The sequence below is a fragment of the Falco biarmicus genome, chromosome 7, assembly GCF_023638135.1.
Source record: "Falco biarmicus isolate bFalBia1 chromosome 7, bFalBia1.pri, whole genome shotgun sequence".
Classification (NCBI taxonomy): Eukaryota; Metazoa; Chordata; class Aves; order Falconiformes; family Falconidae; genus Falco; species Falco biarmicus.
In genome coordinates this window covers 30,668,817-30,685,414 of record NC_079294.1, presented here as the reverse complement: position 1 = coordinate 30,685,414, position 16,598 = coordinate 30,668,817, and the positions used below count along the sequence as shown (strand labels likewise).

Genomic DNA, 16,598 nt, shown 5'->3' with positions numbered 1-16,598 from the left:
CCGGAGCATTTTAGTTAAATGAACGTGATAGAATGAGATGTAGTAATGTAACACCATTTTCGGAATGTGGGTCTAAGTACTTCTATTTTTCTGTTGAGAAACTTTTAATGGACGTTTTCCCAAAATCAATTTTCAAAACCAATGCTGATGTTGAGATGACTTGCCTTGGCCCGTAAACAGACCCTTTAATGCATGTCCTACAGATTTGTTGCTGATTTTTCTGGACAATGTTCAATTCCTTCCTGAAGGGATTGAATCGGCAATAAAAAAAACATTCAGGGTTGGGGGTGTGCCTGCATGGTAGGAACACTGGTGCAGCAGCAGCACTACCTGCTAAGAGATTTGTGGAAGACTTAATTTGCAGGCTGGTTGCCTGCTGCTTCCAAAGAAACAGAGAAAGAGACAGCAACTTATGGTTGAACTTCTTCAGTATTTACATTTCTTTGTTTATAGTTGCTGTAAAAGCAAAACCCAGAGCATACTACTTTGTGCAAAAAATGAGTGAGAGAAAGAAGATGGATCCTGAACAATTTGACTTGAAAAATGAAAATGGCTTCTACTCTGTACAGACTTTGGCATCATGTATATATTGCATTGTTAATGTTTCCAAAGTGACTTAGTTGCACCCGTCCTATTTTCAGAAGGCAGACTGTAGCCAAGTCTTTTAGAGAATCAGAGGTACTTGAGATCTGTTTGTTCAGTGCTTGTTTTGTATTTTTCAGTGTCCAGGCCAAACAGTTTGGAGAGCAGTAGAAACGCTTCCAGCAGTAGTTCGCCACTCAATTTGAAAGGTAAAGCTTTTACAGCTGAATTCTGACGAACAGGAAGTGAAATCCCACGTAACTGTGTGCAAAATGCTATTTTCCATCCAGTAAAATTTGAAGACTGTTTTGAAATTGTAACTGTTATGCAATCTGGATATAGCTGTCTCGGGAATCAAAACTGCTGGCAAGAAGTATTTTTCTAAGATTGATTCTGGCAAGGGGTAGCTTTTAAGACACGCAATCTAGTTTTGCTTCAGTCTGACTGGCATCGTATTGTGGGAACTAATCAGGCCACTTTTAGACTTTTACGACAATAGGTCTCTGCTGTTCTTACTCTGTACACAACTTGTGTATGGAATCACTGTACACTGGAGATTTGCTTTAGCTGAAATTGTGCATCCTTGAAGGATGTGGAAAAGCCCATTTTAAGCTTTCCTACTGGCAGGTGCTGGCTCTCAGATCACACACGGCCAAGACTGGGAGATCTTCTAGTGGCACAGAGGTAGTAAAGACCCCTTTACTATCTGTGTTATTCCTGTCCTTTGGACAAGTAGTTGTGCTTGTTTATCACAGGGGCTCAAAGTATGTATTGTAAGACATTTACTAGTCCTGATTTTTCAAAGTTCTGACTGCCTTGAGTTCTATAGGGGAAGAAAGTAAGGTCAAAAATGCCACCTAGTCTGTGTGGAAATAGCCCTGAATGATAGCCTATCTCAGTGAGACATCTACTGCAGTGAGGGAAGAGCAGTGTCTTTAATGATATTTATGCTTTTTCTCAGGTTCCTTAGATCATATCCATGGCAGAACTGAGAGCCTCAGCAGTGAAGATACGGTGCCAAGCAGAGAGACACCAGCCTTGCTCCGAGACACCTATCCCTTTCACTCCGCTTCTGCTGTCTTAAGCCCTAGCAGCAGGCATGAATCCTCCTTCCACAGGAACAGTTTGATCTCTCATGATATACCTCAGAGGAGTACTCCATCACAGTCTTATACAGGCAGGCAACGGTCAGCCTCACCTGGCAGTGAGATGGTGACTTTGGAAGAGTTCTTGGAAGAGAGCAACAGGCTGTCGCCACCAAGTGTAAGTAAATAGAGCCAGATAGCCCATCACATATGTCAAAAGACTGTTCAAAGCTGATTTAGGGGGATGAGGGCATGGGTAAACATGGAAAAACAAGAAGATCCTTGTTCATACATGTGGAACTTAACCAAATCTGGCAAAATGAATTAAACAGTTCCGACAACTAAGGCAAGATTAACTTTCACACAGCACTGCTCATTTATTTTGGTATATCAGCTATGGCAAGTCAGGCAGATAATTCACTGCAAGTACCCTGTATTGAACTGCTGGGGCTTTTTAGTGTCAAACACTTGTGGTCAAGGTTTTATATTATAACGTTAGTTTTCAGCTTCAGGTATTTTTATTTGTGAATTGGTAAATTTTCAGTGTAATTTTCAGCTGCTAAATCTGTAATTAGAAATGAAACGTAACAGTTTTCAATTGAAGTGCAAAATACGCAGTTGTTCAAAACATCTCCTAACCTGAAAATACCATCAGTGTGTTTGAGAGAGAATATTTTTCTTACCGAATTAGGTTCTTTATGTTTTCACCATGCTGTGTGCTGACTGGCATGTCAATGTTGGTTCAGTGACTACCGTAATATGTTGCACACTGAAGTGCTTTGTCAGAAATGAAATGTTTGGGTTTTAGATGGCATTTGTCTTTTACTGCTCAGGCAGTAAAAGGCATTTTGTCTTTTACCTCTTATTGCCTCATTATCCTAAATAAAATTATTAGCTTTTAGGGATGTTTAAAATTTGATAATTTTTTTGTTGTTTTTTGTTTTCATCTGTGACTACCTGACCATGTCTCAGTTTTCATTCTTTGTGTCATCCTTGTTCCTTTTCAGTGTCGGCGCAGTTTAAATGAGAGTGAAATGATTTCATTGCACCAATTTCTGTTAGAAGCTGATGCACTATATCCCTCTTGCTACTCCCTATGTCCTTCCCTCCGTCAGGAGCCTTCACAGTCACTTGAATCGGTCCTCAGTCATTCATGTCGTGACAGCATGAGGCACAGAACAGGCAGGGGGAATAGGAGATCTGCTTCACTGTATATCCCCAGGGTATCCATTGTTCTTGCTATGAAGGCAACAGCTCCCAACTTACCACAGCTTTTGCTAGCATATTAATACCCATAGAAGCATACTGTAACTCTTAGCTGTTATTTTAAAGGCTGCCATAGCACTTGCGTTAATTGCTTGTAAAGTATTTCCAGTGCTTGTTCATAAACATGCGTGGTTTTGGAGGACTAGTTGTTCTGTAATGTTAATGTGCATAACAGCAGTTTTAAGTGAATTTAAAAATAACCCTAACATTTCAACATCTAGTTGAGCATAGAAATCTTCCTGCTGCACTATTACCATTGACAGTGTTCACTTCTACCAAACCAATTTTGTGACTGGAAGAAACTTTTGGAATGCTAGTAAAATGAATATATTAAGCTTTAACATACTGCTTGGAGAAGAGTAAAGAAATAAATTCCATGAGCTTGTTTCAGCATGTCTTTTGTGAAGACAGCATGTCCCTTAACTGTTCTGAGCATGCCTTTACACTAATAGTCCAATGGCAGCTGATCAAACATTACCATTTTTCGATTGCATGGACCATCCCCATGAAATGTTTATTGTATATTTTCTTTTACTGCCAGGTTAATTGTCTGACTTGAAACATGTAAGTTAATCATGGGCAAACAATTATATCTCCATTTTTGTAAGGATTTTCTGTGCATTTCATTATATTGTATATGCAGCTTTTAATACATATGTAGTATATTGACTGGGAGAAGTGAGGGGAATCAGTGGAGAAGCAATGAAACTTTCTTGAAATGCTAACGCATCTCACTGAGTTATTCTCTCCTGTCATATCCGTGGAGTTACAGTAGAGTGTTACCCAGATGAACTGTATTCTGGAAGACAGGCCATCTTTGATATTCCCTGATACCGACAGCTCATGGCATTAATACGGTACTGATGTTTCAGTGACAGTGGCTGATGTGAAAGGAAGCAAAAGAGCTGCTGCCCAGGTTGCATGTGAAGTGCAACTCGACAAATTTATGACAATTAATCTGGCAAACAAAGCTGTCATGATCTAATGATGATGAGTATGTTATCTCTTGATTTGGATTTATACCCATTGTAAATTCATATCTTCTGTTCCCCACTTTAAATATAAAATCTGTCATTGTGTTTTGGTTGAATTAAATGGGAAGGAAGATTATCTACACAAAGCTCTACATGATTCTTTAAACAAAAAATGTCATTAACGTAGCATGTACATGTTTTCTCACACCAGGACACCTCCAGTAACAGAGATGACTTGCTCAGCGATTATTTTAAGAAAGCAAATGAGCCTTCAGCTACTGGGAACCTGCTGGTTCAGCCATCCAGAAAGGAGGCTGCTAAGATGCCCACTAGTCTTGTTGCTCCAACTGTAAAAATGACCACCACCAATGAAGAAGGAAGAACAGCGAAGCCTGGAAATCACATGAAGCCAAACCTCAGACACGTTGAACCTGAGACTCCAGTGAACTCCCAGGGGTCCCTTAAGCTTCCTCACACACCGCAGCACCAGCCTGCCAGTGGGATGCGGCAGATGGCACAGCCTCAGCAGCCTGGAACTGTGAGCAGGAGGAGTACATCCCTGAGCAGGGCATTCAGCTTAGCTTCTGCAGACCTCCTCAGAGCCACTGGCCCAGAGACTTACAAGCAGGAGAGCCCTCAGAAGTCAGCAGCAGACCTACGTGGGGGCAAGGACACTGTCAGTCAGACCTCTGGGGCTTTCACGCCAATGAGCTCCCAGGCAACTTTAAGAGAGAGGCCACAGTCTGCAAAAGTGGCAGGCTCCTTGCAAGGTGTTGATTCTCGCTGTCGGCAGCTTGATGCAAGGCGCCTTTCCCTGGCCCCACCGAAAGATGAGAGGCCACTCTCCTTCCATCAGTTCTCTGCCTCACCCACTGCCTCCACCAGCAATCTGAATGTCCAGCAACAGGAGTGCGTGAACCCTGGGCAACACTATTCACCCACACTGCACGTCCCCTCCAAAGTCAAACCAAAGCCAGCCCCTCGTACTGGGGAGGTGGCCGCAGTGGCCCCTGCCAGAGCTGTTTCCAGCAGCACTGAGGGAAATATTTCCCTAGGGCAAGGCCAGGGTGATGCCCTACTTACAAAGTGCCAGGGTAAGCTGCCGGAAGGCAGTGCTGGGGCTATGGAGGAGCCTGTGAGAGGAAGCAACTCCAACAGCACTCCTGGGTCTCCAGACTCACAGGGGGATCAGCAGACAATTTGGTATGAGTATGGGTGTGTGTAACCCATGGATGCAACTAGTAATGTGTGTGCTTGGCATTAATGATGTCTAGGTAGCATTTGTCTAGACAGGTCTTAGAGCAGCATGCAGGTGATGCCTTTTCAGTGTTCTCCGGGAACTGTTTTCTGTTTGGAACAGGTATGATTAAGAGAAATAAGGAGGAAAACCCCAGCCCTACTTTTGACACAGTTGTGCCTAAAACAAAGTGGAAGCTTGACCTAATATCACAGCAGGTTGGCATGTGATTTTCACAGGTGTTGAGCATTCCTCACTCCAGGAGAAGCTTAGCAGGGTCCTCTGTCTTCGCTGCACTGTGCACCCCTTCTACCTGCATTAAGTAAGAGTTTCACAGGTCGTGTGTGTGTGTGTGTTGAACCCCACCCAACATTGATAAAACTTAACCATACTGAAAAGGTCATATAAAAGCCACACTTCTCCCCCAAAGACAGATCAGATACTTGGCTTAAGTAGTTTAAAGGTAAAGCTGAAGAGCAAAAGTATGTGGCTTTAGCTGTGGATCTGTTAAAATCACTTCTTGCCACAGCCATATTTTGTAGAGGTAACGTGCAGACTTCAAGGGTCACGTCTCAACCTTCCCCACTGGGACTGTGTAAACACAGAGGCACCAGCACAATTACCCCAATGCCTTCACTATAGCTGCAGTTCAGTGGATCCTTGACACTCTGCAAGCCAAGTGGTGCTGCCTTTTGAAACTTGTTTTATCTTTTATACAAACACTGGAACTAATGCAGCCTTTCAGGGAGATGCCATTTCAATTGCAAAGGTGGCATCTCATGTACAAAAGTGTCTTGTAAGTATGTATATAAGAAGCTCAAGTATTGTATAGGAATGCTGTGTAAATTGTATTATTACATCCTTGTGTGCATGACTGCCCACATACTAAGTGGTATGTGGGATTTTGTCTCTTAGAAATCCTTGTTTACATCTCCAAGAACTTTGCTCAGTATAGAAAGCAAAATAATTTTGTATACATGTGAAAGAAATATACTTTTAAAGATCTATTTATGTGCAAAGAAGCTCCTTGTATGTTTCTGTCCAGAGTGTCATCAGCTGCTTATGTATATATGATCAAATGCTTATCTTTAATTCTATTTCACCTTTGTAAAGCTGTTTTTTTTGCAATAGACTAAATCCTTAAAAAAAAAATTAATACTTGTTTTGCTGGTTCTGACTTAATCTAGTAAAAGCTAAAACTGATTCATCTGAGGATGTTTTTGTTATCTAGTATGTAGTAATCCCATTCCGGAAACTACAAAATTGTTTATAATAAAGATTGAAATAAAATAGATGGATGTTGTACTTTTTTTTTTTTTTTCCTTGGGGAAAGAAAATTCCACGATTCATGGTGCTGGATGGAGATCTGTCTGCAGTAGCTTTGTGTAAGGCTCAATATTGATTTGCATCTCTGTGTGGCAGAGTTGTGTTCATCTTTGAACGTGAAGGGAACAGCAAAAGGAACTTTCTGACTTCTCTGTTATTTTAATGCTAACTACAGTTTTGCAACAATTTTAAAATTATGTGCTATGCAGCCATTTCAGAACATAGTGTTTTTGGTAAACTAAATTTCTCCTTCCATAAATTCCCTCTCAACATTGATTCTTGGCCAGACCACTCAAGGTGAAAGGCTGGCGTTTCTCCCTTGTTCCAGCTCCGTTTTGGAGGCATGTGCTCGATGGCTCTGCAGGCTAGGCTCCTGGGGAATTCATCTGTTAGTCGTCCATTACTGCAGATCTGCTTTTGCTGTAAGTACCTGCTTGGTCACTTACACTGTAGTGATCGTTGTCTTGAGTTATTTGCAGTTATTTACTTTCTCAGTTCTAGTACATTTGAATAAAAATGTATGTAATACTTACGTATTACCTTTCAAGTATGGAATAGTTTAAAATACAGATGTTATAACATGGAACAACTTCAAGGAAAATTTTGGCCTAGATGCCTGTGCTGCTGCGGCAGGCGCAGCCATTTTGCAGTCTGCCCTGCTCATTAACGGTTTTCAATTCTTTGGTAGATGCATCGGCTCCCGGGGCGGCGTGCGCCCAACACCTGCTGCGCCATCAGGTAAGAAGCGGGGTGGGTGTGAGAACAAGGCCTGCCTGCAGCTAAGGTGCTGCTAGTCTTGGGTGCCTTCTGGGGTGCCTTTCTGGGTAAGCGGGTGCTCACTGTCGAAGCGACATGGGGGGAGACGCCTCTTGTGTTCCTCAGAGGGCAGCGGCAGCAAATCCTCCCGCCTTCGCGCTGGTGGAGCTGCCGTGAGGCACTGGCTGCCGGGAGCTGCCAGGAGAGGTGTTTCTGTGAGGGGAAAAGTGGAAAGGGCAGAACTACCAGGCCATTTCAGGCTTCTCATTCCTTCCAAGAAGAAAAGGGAAACTGGTGAAACGCCTGTTTCAATTTGCATGACTTGAAAGGCTGTTGGGACGTGCTGTGCAAGGGCAGGCAGCCGGGCCTGGCCGGTGGGACTGCTGGCAGCAAGATGGTGAGTGGCCAGCCGCAGCCATGCAACCCTGTGTGTTGGGCACAGGAGAAAGGTGCTTGTCTCTGCAGGAGCCCTAAGCTTTGGCACACTGGCTTTTCCCAGCTCTGTGTGGCAAAGGGCCGTGGGATGCCGATACTTTACGACACGGAAGGGTAGGCACCAACTGTGTGCCAAATAATGCTGTGAACTGTTCTGAACCATTTAAGTAACATTGGATAATGGAGTGCCTCAGTTGGTATATGTGGCTCGTTAATTCTCTAGATGATGTTTTGTATCAAAGGACAGGGTTTTGAAGGGTATCGCACGCCAAGGAGGCAGCAGTTGCCGATAGAGAGAGCCCAGGGGCTGTGGTGCCTTCGGCAGCACACGCTCCCTGCAGCGCGCTCAGAGGCTGAAGTCAGTGAAGCTGTTTGACACGTGCTTAAAATTGCACACACTGCATGATGATGGCATTTGCTTGAAGTATAAGAAATGGCTGATGTGGAAATTGCTTCTAGGGAGTTGTGTGCTCTGCAGCATCTCCTTACCAAGAAATCTGAAGCCTGAGGGGTCATTCACAGAGATTCCATGTCATGGTTACCTTTTTCCTCTCAGATATTGCTGTTCCTCAAACTTGGTAGGTAACCATGAAGTGAACAGACCTTTTCTGATTTCAGTTAATTGAGTCTAGAACATAAAATCCCCAGAAGAAGAATTAAAAAATAGAATTTACCTTTTTCTATAACAAGGGAAATTCCAACTGTAAGTGCATTGTAAAAAGGGCTAGTACTTTGGTTTAGAGAAATGAGGTTTCAAGGAACCCGTGTGGTTAGCAAGTATTTCTGATCATCCAGATGTTTGGGTTCAGCCAAAGGCAAATGACTTCAAGACAGAACATGGAAGAAATGCTCCAGAAATAATTACGCTGAGAGCATTTGAATTGTGGCTTTGCATTTTTAGATGAAAGGGTGCAGAGGGGGATCAGTTGTGGTAAGCTCCACAAAAAAAATTTATCCTAACAATTGCTTCTCTGCCTATCTGAGTCCTGGAATATCAGATTCTGGCAGCACTGGAGCTGTTCAAGGGAAGGTGGAAGCCTTGGGAATGTTTTTACAGACCACCAGTACTAGGCAGAATTAACCTGACCTAACAGTGCAGAGTGAAATAGTTCAGTTACTAAAAATAACAAATGAAGTTATCGTTATGAAGGGTTGCTAGACGGGAGAAGTAGACCAGGCTGTGAAGGTCTGTCTTGAAAGCTGGTACTAAAGGCTTCCGTAAGAACTAAGAGAAAATGGCATCAGCTGGAAAGTGGTGAAAAAAAATCTAATTTAAGAGAGTACTGGTAGGAGTTCAAAGTGACTGAGAGAAGCTATGGCAAGTTGTACAACACTACATGGTGTTTTACCAGTCACAAAGATCTCTTCAAAAGTATGAAGAGAACAGTGGACAACAGATAGCTGCTGTTTAAAAGCTTCTCAAATGGGAAAATCCTTAAAAGGCTAACTTGGGGCCTAGAGGGTGAAATGTGACTTCATGAAATGTGACACAAAGTTGAGGTTAGTTCAGATTTGGAGAATTGTGAAGGACACCATTAAAGAGTAACATGGATGAGCGGGCACTTCAGTGGCAGGCTACCTGTACCTACCTCTGCTGAAGTTGTGGAAAGGACAGTTTATTGATTGTTGGAGGTTTTGGGGTGAGCAGTGGTAGGGGAGCAAAACTGGTTTTTCCTCATAGCTTGACAATGAATATGTGGTTATTCCATAGAAACTAGGAGCCTAAAACATGTCCAAAACAAAACACAGAATGCCATGGAAACTACTGTCAGCTCTCTATCATTCCCAGATGCTGTTCTGCTCAGCTGTAGTTAAAACACTCGCATGTTTTTAACCAAAGATTGTCAGAACTGAGGATTATGTAGCTCTGATGGTGAGGCTGTGCCAAAGTACATAATGTGTGTGTTGCATATCAGAATGGGGAAGAGCAATAAATCTAAGTGTTGGCATTAGCCATGAAAAGCATGTATTGCACGAAGGGAAAACGGGAGCCCAGCTCCCTCCTCAGTGAGTGACACCCTGTGGTGTGACCTGAAAGTCATGCTAAAGGAGAGAGTTCTTAGGAAGGGGAAAACGAAGCTATTGGTGAGACACAGGGCACCATGCTCTTATGGAATCAAATAGATTAATGTAATAGCCTCATATTTTAATGCTTTGGGTTTGGTATGAAATAGTTTACAGGAGAGCTAAACAGCCTCTGCCTTGAGAAAACATCATCAGGTAAAATAAAAGAGGCTCCCTCTCCTCTCCAACATCAGGTGGTGGCTGTCTTCAGATTCAGGAGCTGGGCCAGTTCCACTAGGAACAGTGGGCACCTTCTCCATGTGAAAATGCCTGAAATTTGCAAGTCAAAGATCACGTTATGTTTTTAGTAGAGGGCGTGCTCTGAAAGTGTGAGATATTAATGGCAAGTAAAGCACAGTTTATGTTTGGAAACATACTGCTAAGAAAGAACATGAGAGTTTGAGAAGGATATTCCAGCTGGAGAAGCACAACTCCCCACCGGACTGCTGAGGCATCTCTAGAGACTTGCACTGGAGGGAAGAGGGAGTTTTCTGCAAGAACTAAGTGGGAAAGTATGTCTGTGAAGGACCAAAATGAGCTTTCTGTAGTGCTCCTAGTCTGATTGTTTTACCATTTGGCAGGGTATTTTGAAGGTTATGGGATGTAGAAGTGTATGTTCCCTTGCTGCTTTAAATATGTCTGACCAAAGTTATCCCATTCTTGTTAAACCCACGTAAAATGCTTTCCTGCACCTTTGCAAGTGGATTTTTTTCTCTAGTTATCCAAAACTGGAAATTTGCTTGTGTGTGTGTTGTGAGCCCACAAAATACCTAATCCACAGATGTGCGTGTTTCAGAGCCACTGGTTACCTGGGGATGTTCAGCTGCAGCATCTGAGCCTTCTGCAGGGATGGAAAACTCAGTGGAAAATTTCCAGTCAGTTTGAGAGTGCTCCTGTAGGACCCTTTTGGCTATTTGTGAGTGAAAGTAGAAGAAATACTGAGAATCAGGGAATGTCTGTGAAGGTAAAATCTTGGGATTTTTTTTTTTTTAAACTGCAGTCCTCTGAACAAGAGTAGCTTGCTCATAGCAGTGCAAAAGCCTGTCAGAGTTCAAGGAGCATCTGAATGATGCTCTTAGTCATACAGTTTAGTGTTAGGTAGTCTGTGAGGAAAAGGGAGTTGGGCTCAGTGACCCTTATGTGTCCCTTACAACCTAAAATATTCTATGAAAAGGCAAATAGAGAAAACGGGCTGGCACAAGCTGCCTGGGATAGACCTCATATCGATTTAGTTGGGATTTAAATAAAATTAAGCTGAAGTTGGTAACCGTTAGTTTCTCTTGAGCTTGCTTACACCTTTTTTTGGTCTGTGAGTAACTGAGACAAAAAGGTAGAATGCTTTGGAAAGCTGCATTAACAGCATTGTGTAAGCAGGACTGGACAGCTTATGTACCCCGTTTCCATTAGACCTCCTAGCTATCCACATAATTTTTATTGTTTCAGAATTTCCTTCCTTGCTTATTTTGGCTTCTTTAATTAAATGAAACCACCTTGAATCCCTGAAGCCAAATCCTATTACTCCCACGAACACAGATTCTTTTCCTTGTTTATTTAACCAGCCATATCAATGGTAACAGTGTGTCCCATTTGGCAGATCCTGAATTCCCTTCAGTCTCCCACCCTTGTCCTATATGAGCATGTGCCTGTTTTCTTCTTACGTAATCAGGCAAATGAATTAAAACAGATACTAGCAAGACTTTATTGGGTCAAATTTCACCCACATAAGGTGGGTGTTTAACAGGTTATACTTGTTTAGCAGACGGTGTTTATCCGGGAAAGGAGAGTATACTTTCAAGTAAATCTAAAACTGAGAAGGAAAGCAAAAAGTGAACTCGGTAACCACAGTCTATTGTTTTTAGCCCAATGTCTTTGTAGCAATGTTTTACGGGAAACACCAGTATCTGGAGAGCTATGTACATTCAAACTTTGACAGACCGCCTATTGCAGTTGCTGTAGGCCAAGGACATTTTTGCCCTTGAAGTACTGGTTCAAGGGCACTTAGGCCCCATCTTCCCCACTGCATCAGAACACTGGCATACAGACCAACTTATGACAACTGTTGTTCTCACATAAAATTCCCAGATCTGTGGTAACAGAAGGAAGAGCAGCAGCGCAGGAGTTCCAAGTCCACATGGCTATCCATCTTCAAGAACTTCACTTACCTGTGATCAACCTTCTTTTCCACATCTGAATGGAAGTTCATGCGTGCATTCATGGTGGGTCCAGCTGGTTACTCCCAACACATGCATAATCATCCATGGGTCCTCCACAGCAGTTGCAAGGCCACACATCAAAGCCAGTGTCTCTTAGTGGCATAACAGCTTGGGAAAGAATGAATTCAGTCTGTTGTTCTGCAGCTAGTAAGAACAGAGATACTCTAGCCTGGACTCTGGAGTAGCTGTGATGATTACGACAAATTTCTCTGCCCCTGCCTTCTAGATTATGACAAAACTTTTGATTTTTATAGTCTTTGCACAGAAGTTCCTGCATTCTCAACCTGCTTTGTGTCTGTGTCTTTGCATTGTTCAGTGCTGTGAATAGAAACAGGCAGAGCTCCTGGACAGCTGTGTATTATTCCTGTCAACTCGCCCTTCACTCTGTAAGAGCGAGGCCTTTCTCCCTTTACAAGTGAAGGGGAGAACCAGGTACCTGCAGCTTTACCACAGGGCTCACTTTAAGAGAAGTAGACTCACCCTCTACAGGCCCTTAATTCTCTTCAGACAGTAACTGGTAATTCACACGTAGACATTAGACACAGTACTAGTACGGCCCCAAGTCCAGCCATGCAAAGCCCATTTCTGGTGTGCAAAATGACGTCTGTGTTGGATGTTGCACACACAGGTGCAAAAGATGGTTAAATTACACTTTCAGTGTAAATGAAACCTGTTCCCTGCCTCAGGAAAAACTACAGAGGTATAGGCTGTCTGGCAAAAAAACCCCGAACTTTAACCTGTGGGGTTGGCTTGCTGTCCACAACTAGTTTACTGAGTCTTTGCTGCCCTTCCAGGTTCCTACCTCTGCTGAGGTGGGCAGAAGTAGGAAATTAGGAGCACTTCTGATCATACATTTTGAAGGCGCTTGGGAAACACCAGCACGGTGAGGATAGAGAGAGGATTTCCCGCTGGTTATGAGGCGTGGACATGTTCCTGTGATGAGCTGAGATGGTCTCAGCCTGTGTCACACTAATGCCGAGCTTTAGTTTGTGGCAGAAGATCCCCAGTTTTTCTGAGTTCCCAAAGGTGTTTCCAATCTTTTTTTCACCTTCCAGAAAGTAGCTGCTGAAGGTGCCAATTGAGAGCTGGTTTGGTAACCTCTGAGCCAGGAGGGAATTTATACCTGCTGAGAAGGACACTCTCACAAGGAGAATCCCTCGAAAGGGATAAGGTACATTGCATTAAGAATGTATCTGTACCCCAAGGTAAATTATGTGACCCCAGATTGCGTTTTTGGCCCTGCAGAGCCTGGCTGATACCTGGCCAGAGCTGTGCTAGCCTGTGTGAGATAGAGCTGAGGCACCAACCTACCAAGTCAGCCCCAAGGCACTGCTCACTAGCAATGGAGGTTGCAGAAGGGGTCCCCTGCATGTCCTGACATCGTCTCTTCCTCTGCGGGGTGTGATGGTGAATGGGATAAAAGTCTGGTCAGCAGACATTACCAGCAGAAATGAAAGTCTTTAAAATAGGGAAGCTGGGAACCCCGTGAAGTCAGATACTGAGGGGGAGGAGAGGGGTCTAACCTGGCAGCTGCTAGCACAGTGGCAAGGGCAGACACCTGAAGTTTCTTCTGGAGGTAGAAGGGTGGCCTGAATGTTTGAGCTTATTTATGAGATGTGTGTTAAGCAATGGCATTTCCCACTGGTAACTCTTGAAGCCAAGTTCACCACTTGGGGCACATTCTGGGCATAAATTCTAGGACATTGGTCTGTGTTCCCAAAGCACCTGGAGTGCAGATCTGAGGACTGCGCATGTGCCCTGCAGAGTGAAAGCTGAGACCTGTGGAAAAGGTTAAAATAACACGTAATGCAGTGCAGACTGGGACAAAACAGAAACAAGAGAAAATAGGAGAACAGATAGATAAAGCAGGATGCCTGGGCTGCAGTGAAATCTGCAGCAGTGTTCCCTCTTGCATGCGAAGCCTGGTGTTGCATAGCCACCCGTCGGTGCAGTGTAAGAGCTGGACCTGCAAGGGCTCTTTGGTGGTACCAGGATGGAAGGAAGAGCAGTAGCAAGTTCTTGTTTCTCAGCTACGCAAAATGGGAATGTGCATGTGGATTATCACTGCAAAAGAGAGAGAGAAGTTATTGATTTACCTTCTATCCTCACAAAATGGGTGCTTGAAAGGATTTAAAACAAACTTCATTGGAAACTTGATCCTTAAAGGCAAAACATAGATCAGGTAATTGGAATTAAATGGAGCCAGTGCTGCTAGAAAGGGCCTCCATTGGAATATGCTTAGAGAGGAGTGCTAATGACTGGAAATGAGACCGACGTGGGTGAGCAGAGGTCTGGAAAACGTGGTCTGTGAAGAAGACTGAAAAAATGGGATTGTTTAGACTACAAAAGAGAAGTCTAAGAGGAACAGTATGATTAATTCTCATTTATACGATTAACTTTGGAAAAAGTAGCAATAGACTGTTTTTCATGTGCATCCACAGAAGGACAAGAAAAAATAAATGAATTTAAACATGGAAACACAGATTTTTGTATTAGTGCAAGCTTTTTAAGAATGAACCTAGCCAGGGGATGGAGACATTGCCAGAGGAGAGGCAGAATCTTCCTCAGTGGCAATTTAAGAGAAGGTGGTAAAGCTCTGGAGGAGACAGTCTAGCTTTCCTTTACTGGGGCTCTGAGTAAGGAGATGGTCTAGATTACCTCCTTTCTGATGCATTTCTGTGGCATCTGTGACATTGGTAGCACCAGTTTATCTCCATTTTTTGAAGCTTGCTGCTTCTGGTTCTGACACATGCAAGCCAGGAGCTATTCAATTCAATGGAGTTACTTAATCATCACACGCATTAAAATGATTTGACCAAATCGAGCAAAAAGCAAGAATTGCCACTTGCACAGAATAATAGCTATTTGTCAGCTTTAATAGCTGCTGTATAATTCATGGAGATAAAAGGCTACAAAAACTGTCATTTCTTTTCATTTTTAGAATTTTAAATACAGACAAACATGCAGTTGCTGAGTGTGTGTGATGGAGGCTGTGGTCTGCAGCAGACACTGTTCTGCCCCCTTGGAAGTGACAAGGACAGGTGACCCAAGCCACCAAATCCCTTTATTTTAGCAACCTGTTTTACAGCATATGCATGCTAAGTCAACCAATATATAGTGGCTGGGTGAAAGAAAAGCAAACCAGGATTTTTCTGGACTTTATTTTACTCTCATTTTTGTAAAAGGAGGTTTGTGGAAGTGATTGTTTCTGCTCCACTTACAAGGCCTGATTTACCAGCTTTGCTGGTCAAGTGCTGCCTTTTTAACATACTCTGATAGACATGTATGTCTGATGTGTCTGATGGCCAAGGTTCTGGCTCTGCTTCCTGGATATTCTGGTCATCTGTATCTAACATCTGTCTAACACATCTCTGAGCACGTTTGCAGTTCAGCGTTGACAGAGAATTGCAGCCAGGGTGGGAAGTGGGAAAGAGATACTGCCACGTGTTACTTCCACTGGCTGTCTCTGCTTTCCCTGGCACCCAAAGGGTTAATCACTGTCTGTGGGTCTTCTCAGGGCTTGTTCCCTATCTGTAGCCTGCACCCTGCAGGAGGTGGAAATGCTTTCCTCGCAGCCACCAATGAGCCCTGGATACCAAAGTGATCTCTGCCCCTGGGAGGCTCTCAGGGAAGGCAAACAGTCCAATGCAATGCCCTGTTGTTCCTTATTGAAGAGTAATACACATATTACTAAGGAAATAACTGCATTTCATTTTCTTAATATCATCTATTATAAATTCTTTAAATCTAATAAAAAACCTGTGATATCCAAGGGTACATAATTGTGGATTAAAAGGCACTGGAACAAATGTTTTACTTTGCTTCCTGAAAGATCACACTCAGAGTGATTTTCTTAATATATGTATATTTTTATATATGTATATAACTAAATAGTACTAAATAATAAAATAAAAAAAGACAAAACAAAACAAAAGACTGAGCATTCCAAATAGCCCTGATAAATTTGATTCAACCCTTCATATTCTTCAGTATTGCACAGGATGTCCAGCCCCTGGTTGTGCTCCCGCGAGCTTGTGCCTTGCCTATTCAGCTAGGTATGCCGTCTGCATCTCTGCCATCCTCCAAGCAGCACAGTGAGCCGGCAAGGGACTGTTCTGTGCTTTTTGCATCCTTTTCTGGCCATGTTCAAGAACTCCCTATTTTGTTCTGCTGCATCCCTCCTCAGAAACCTAGAGAGGTCCCTTAGCCCTGCAGATAATCTTAGATCTCTGATCTGGCAGAGGAAGGGCTCTGCCATCTGCTAGTCTGCCATACCTGAAGAGCCCTTTGCCTGTGTTTAGAATGAGGAGTTATCTTTGATGCTGGTTCTGATGTTAGGCATGGGTGCTCCTGAGTATTTCCAAGTTTTGTAAATGTCATTGTATCTTCTTCCTGGTTTTTTTGTTCTGTTTTGGGTTTGGGTTTGTTTGGTTTGTTTCATTATGTTTTGTTTTGGTTTTTTTTCTGTGCTTATGTCACTTTGCTTTCCACCAGGTTGAAAATGGAGAACGCCTCGGAATACCCCACACAAGACTCCCATTTCCAGACTTACTGCCTCTGGCCACCCTTGGACCACTGTTGCCCCATTACAGTAAGTAGATGGGAGCTCTCGCTAGGTGCTGTACTGGCCTCGCAGTGTCACAGGTGTCCCTACAGCAGC

At 43.2% G+C, this 16,598-nt stretch overlaps 1 protein-coding gene across 2 annotated transcripts in view; it reads left to right on the top strand.

Moving 5' to 3' along the window:
* CCDC88C (coiled-coil domain containing 88C) overlaps positions 1 to 6,438 on the top strand; it is a 102,233-nt gene extending 95,795 nt beyond the window's left edge. The window contains exons 28-31 of one of the 2 annotated variants that reach the window (XM_056345935.1): positions 723 to 791; positions 1,544 to 1,845; positions 2,675 to 2,890; positions 4,119 to 6,438. In XM_056345935.1, the coding sequence (XP_056201910.1) occupies positions 723 to 791; positions 1,544 to 1,845; positions 2,675 to 2,890; positions 4,119 to 5,132 (1,601 nt within the window). In that variant the 3' untranslated portion in view covers positions 5,133 to 6,438. The remainder of the gene's footprint in view (positions 1 to 722; positions 792 to 1,543; positions 1,846 to 2,674; positions 2,891 to 4,118) is intronic. The other variant, XM_056345936.1, reaches the window with a different exon arrangement.
* The last annotated feature ends 10,160 nt before the right edge of the window (positions 6,439 to 16,598 follow it).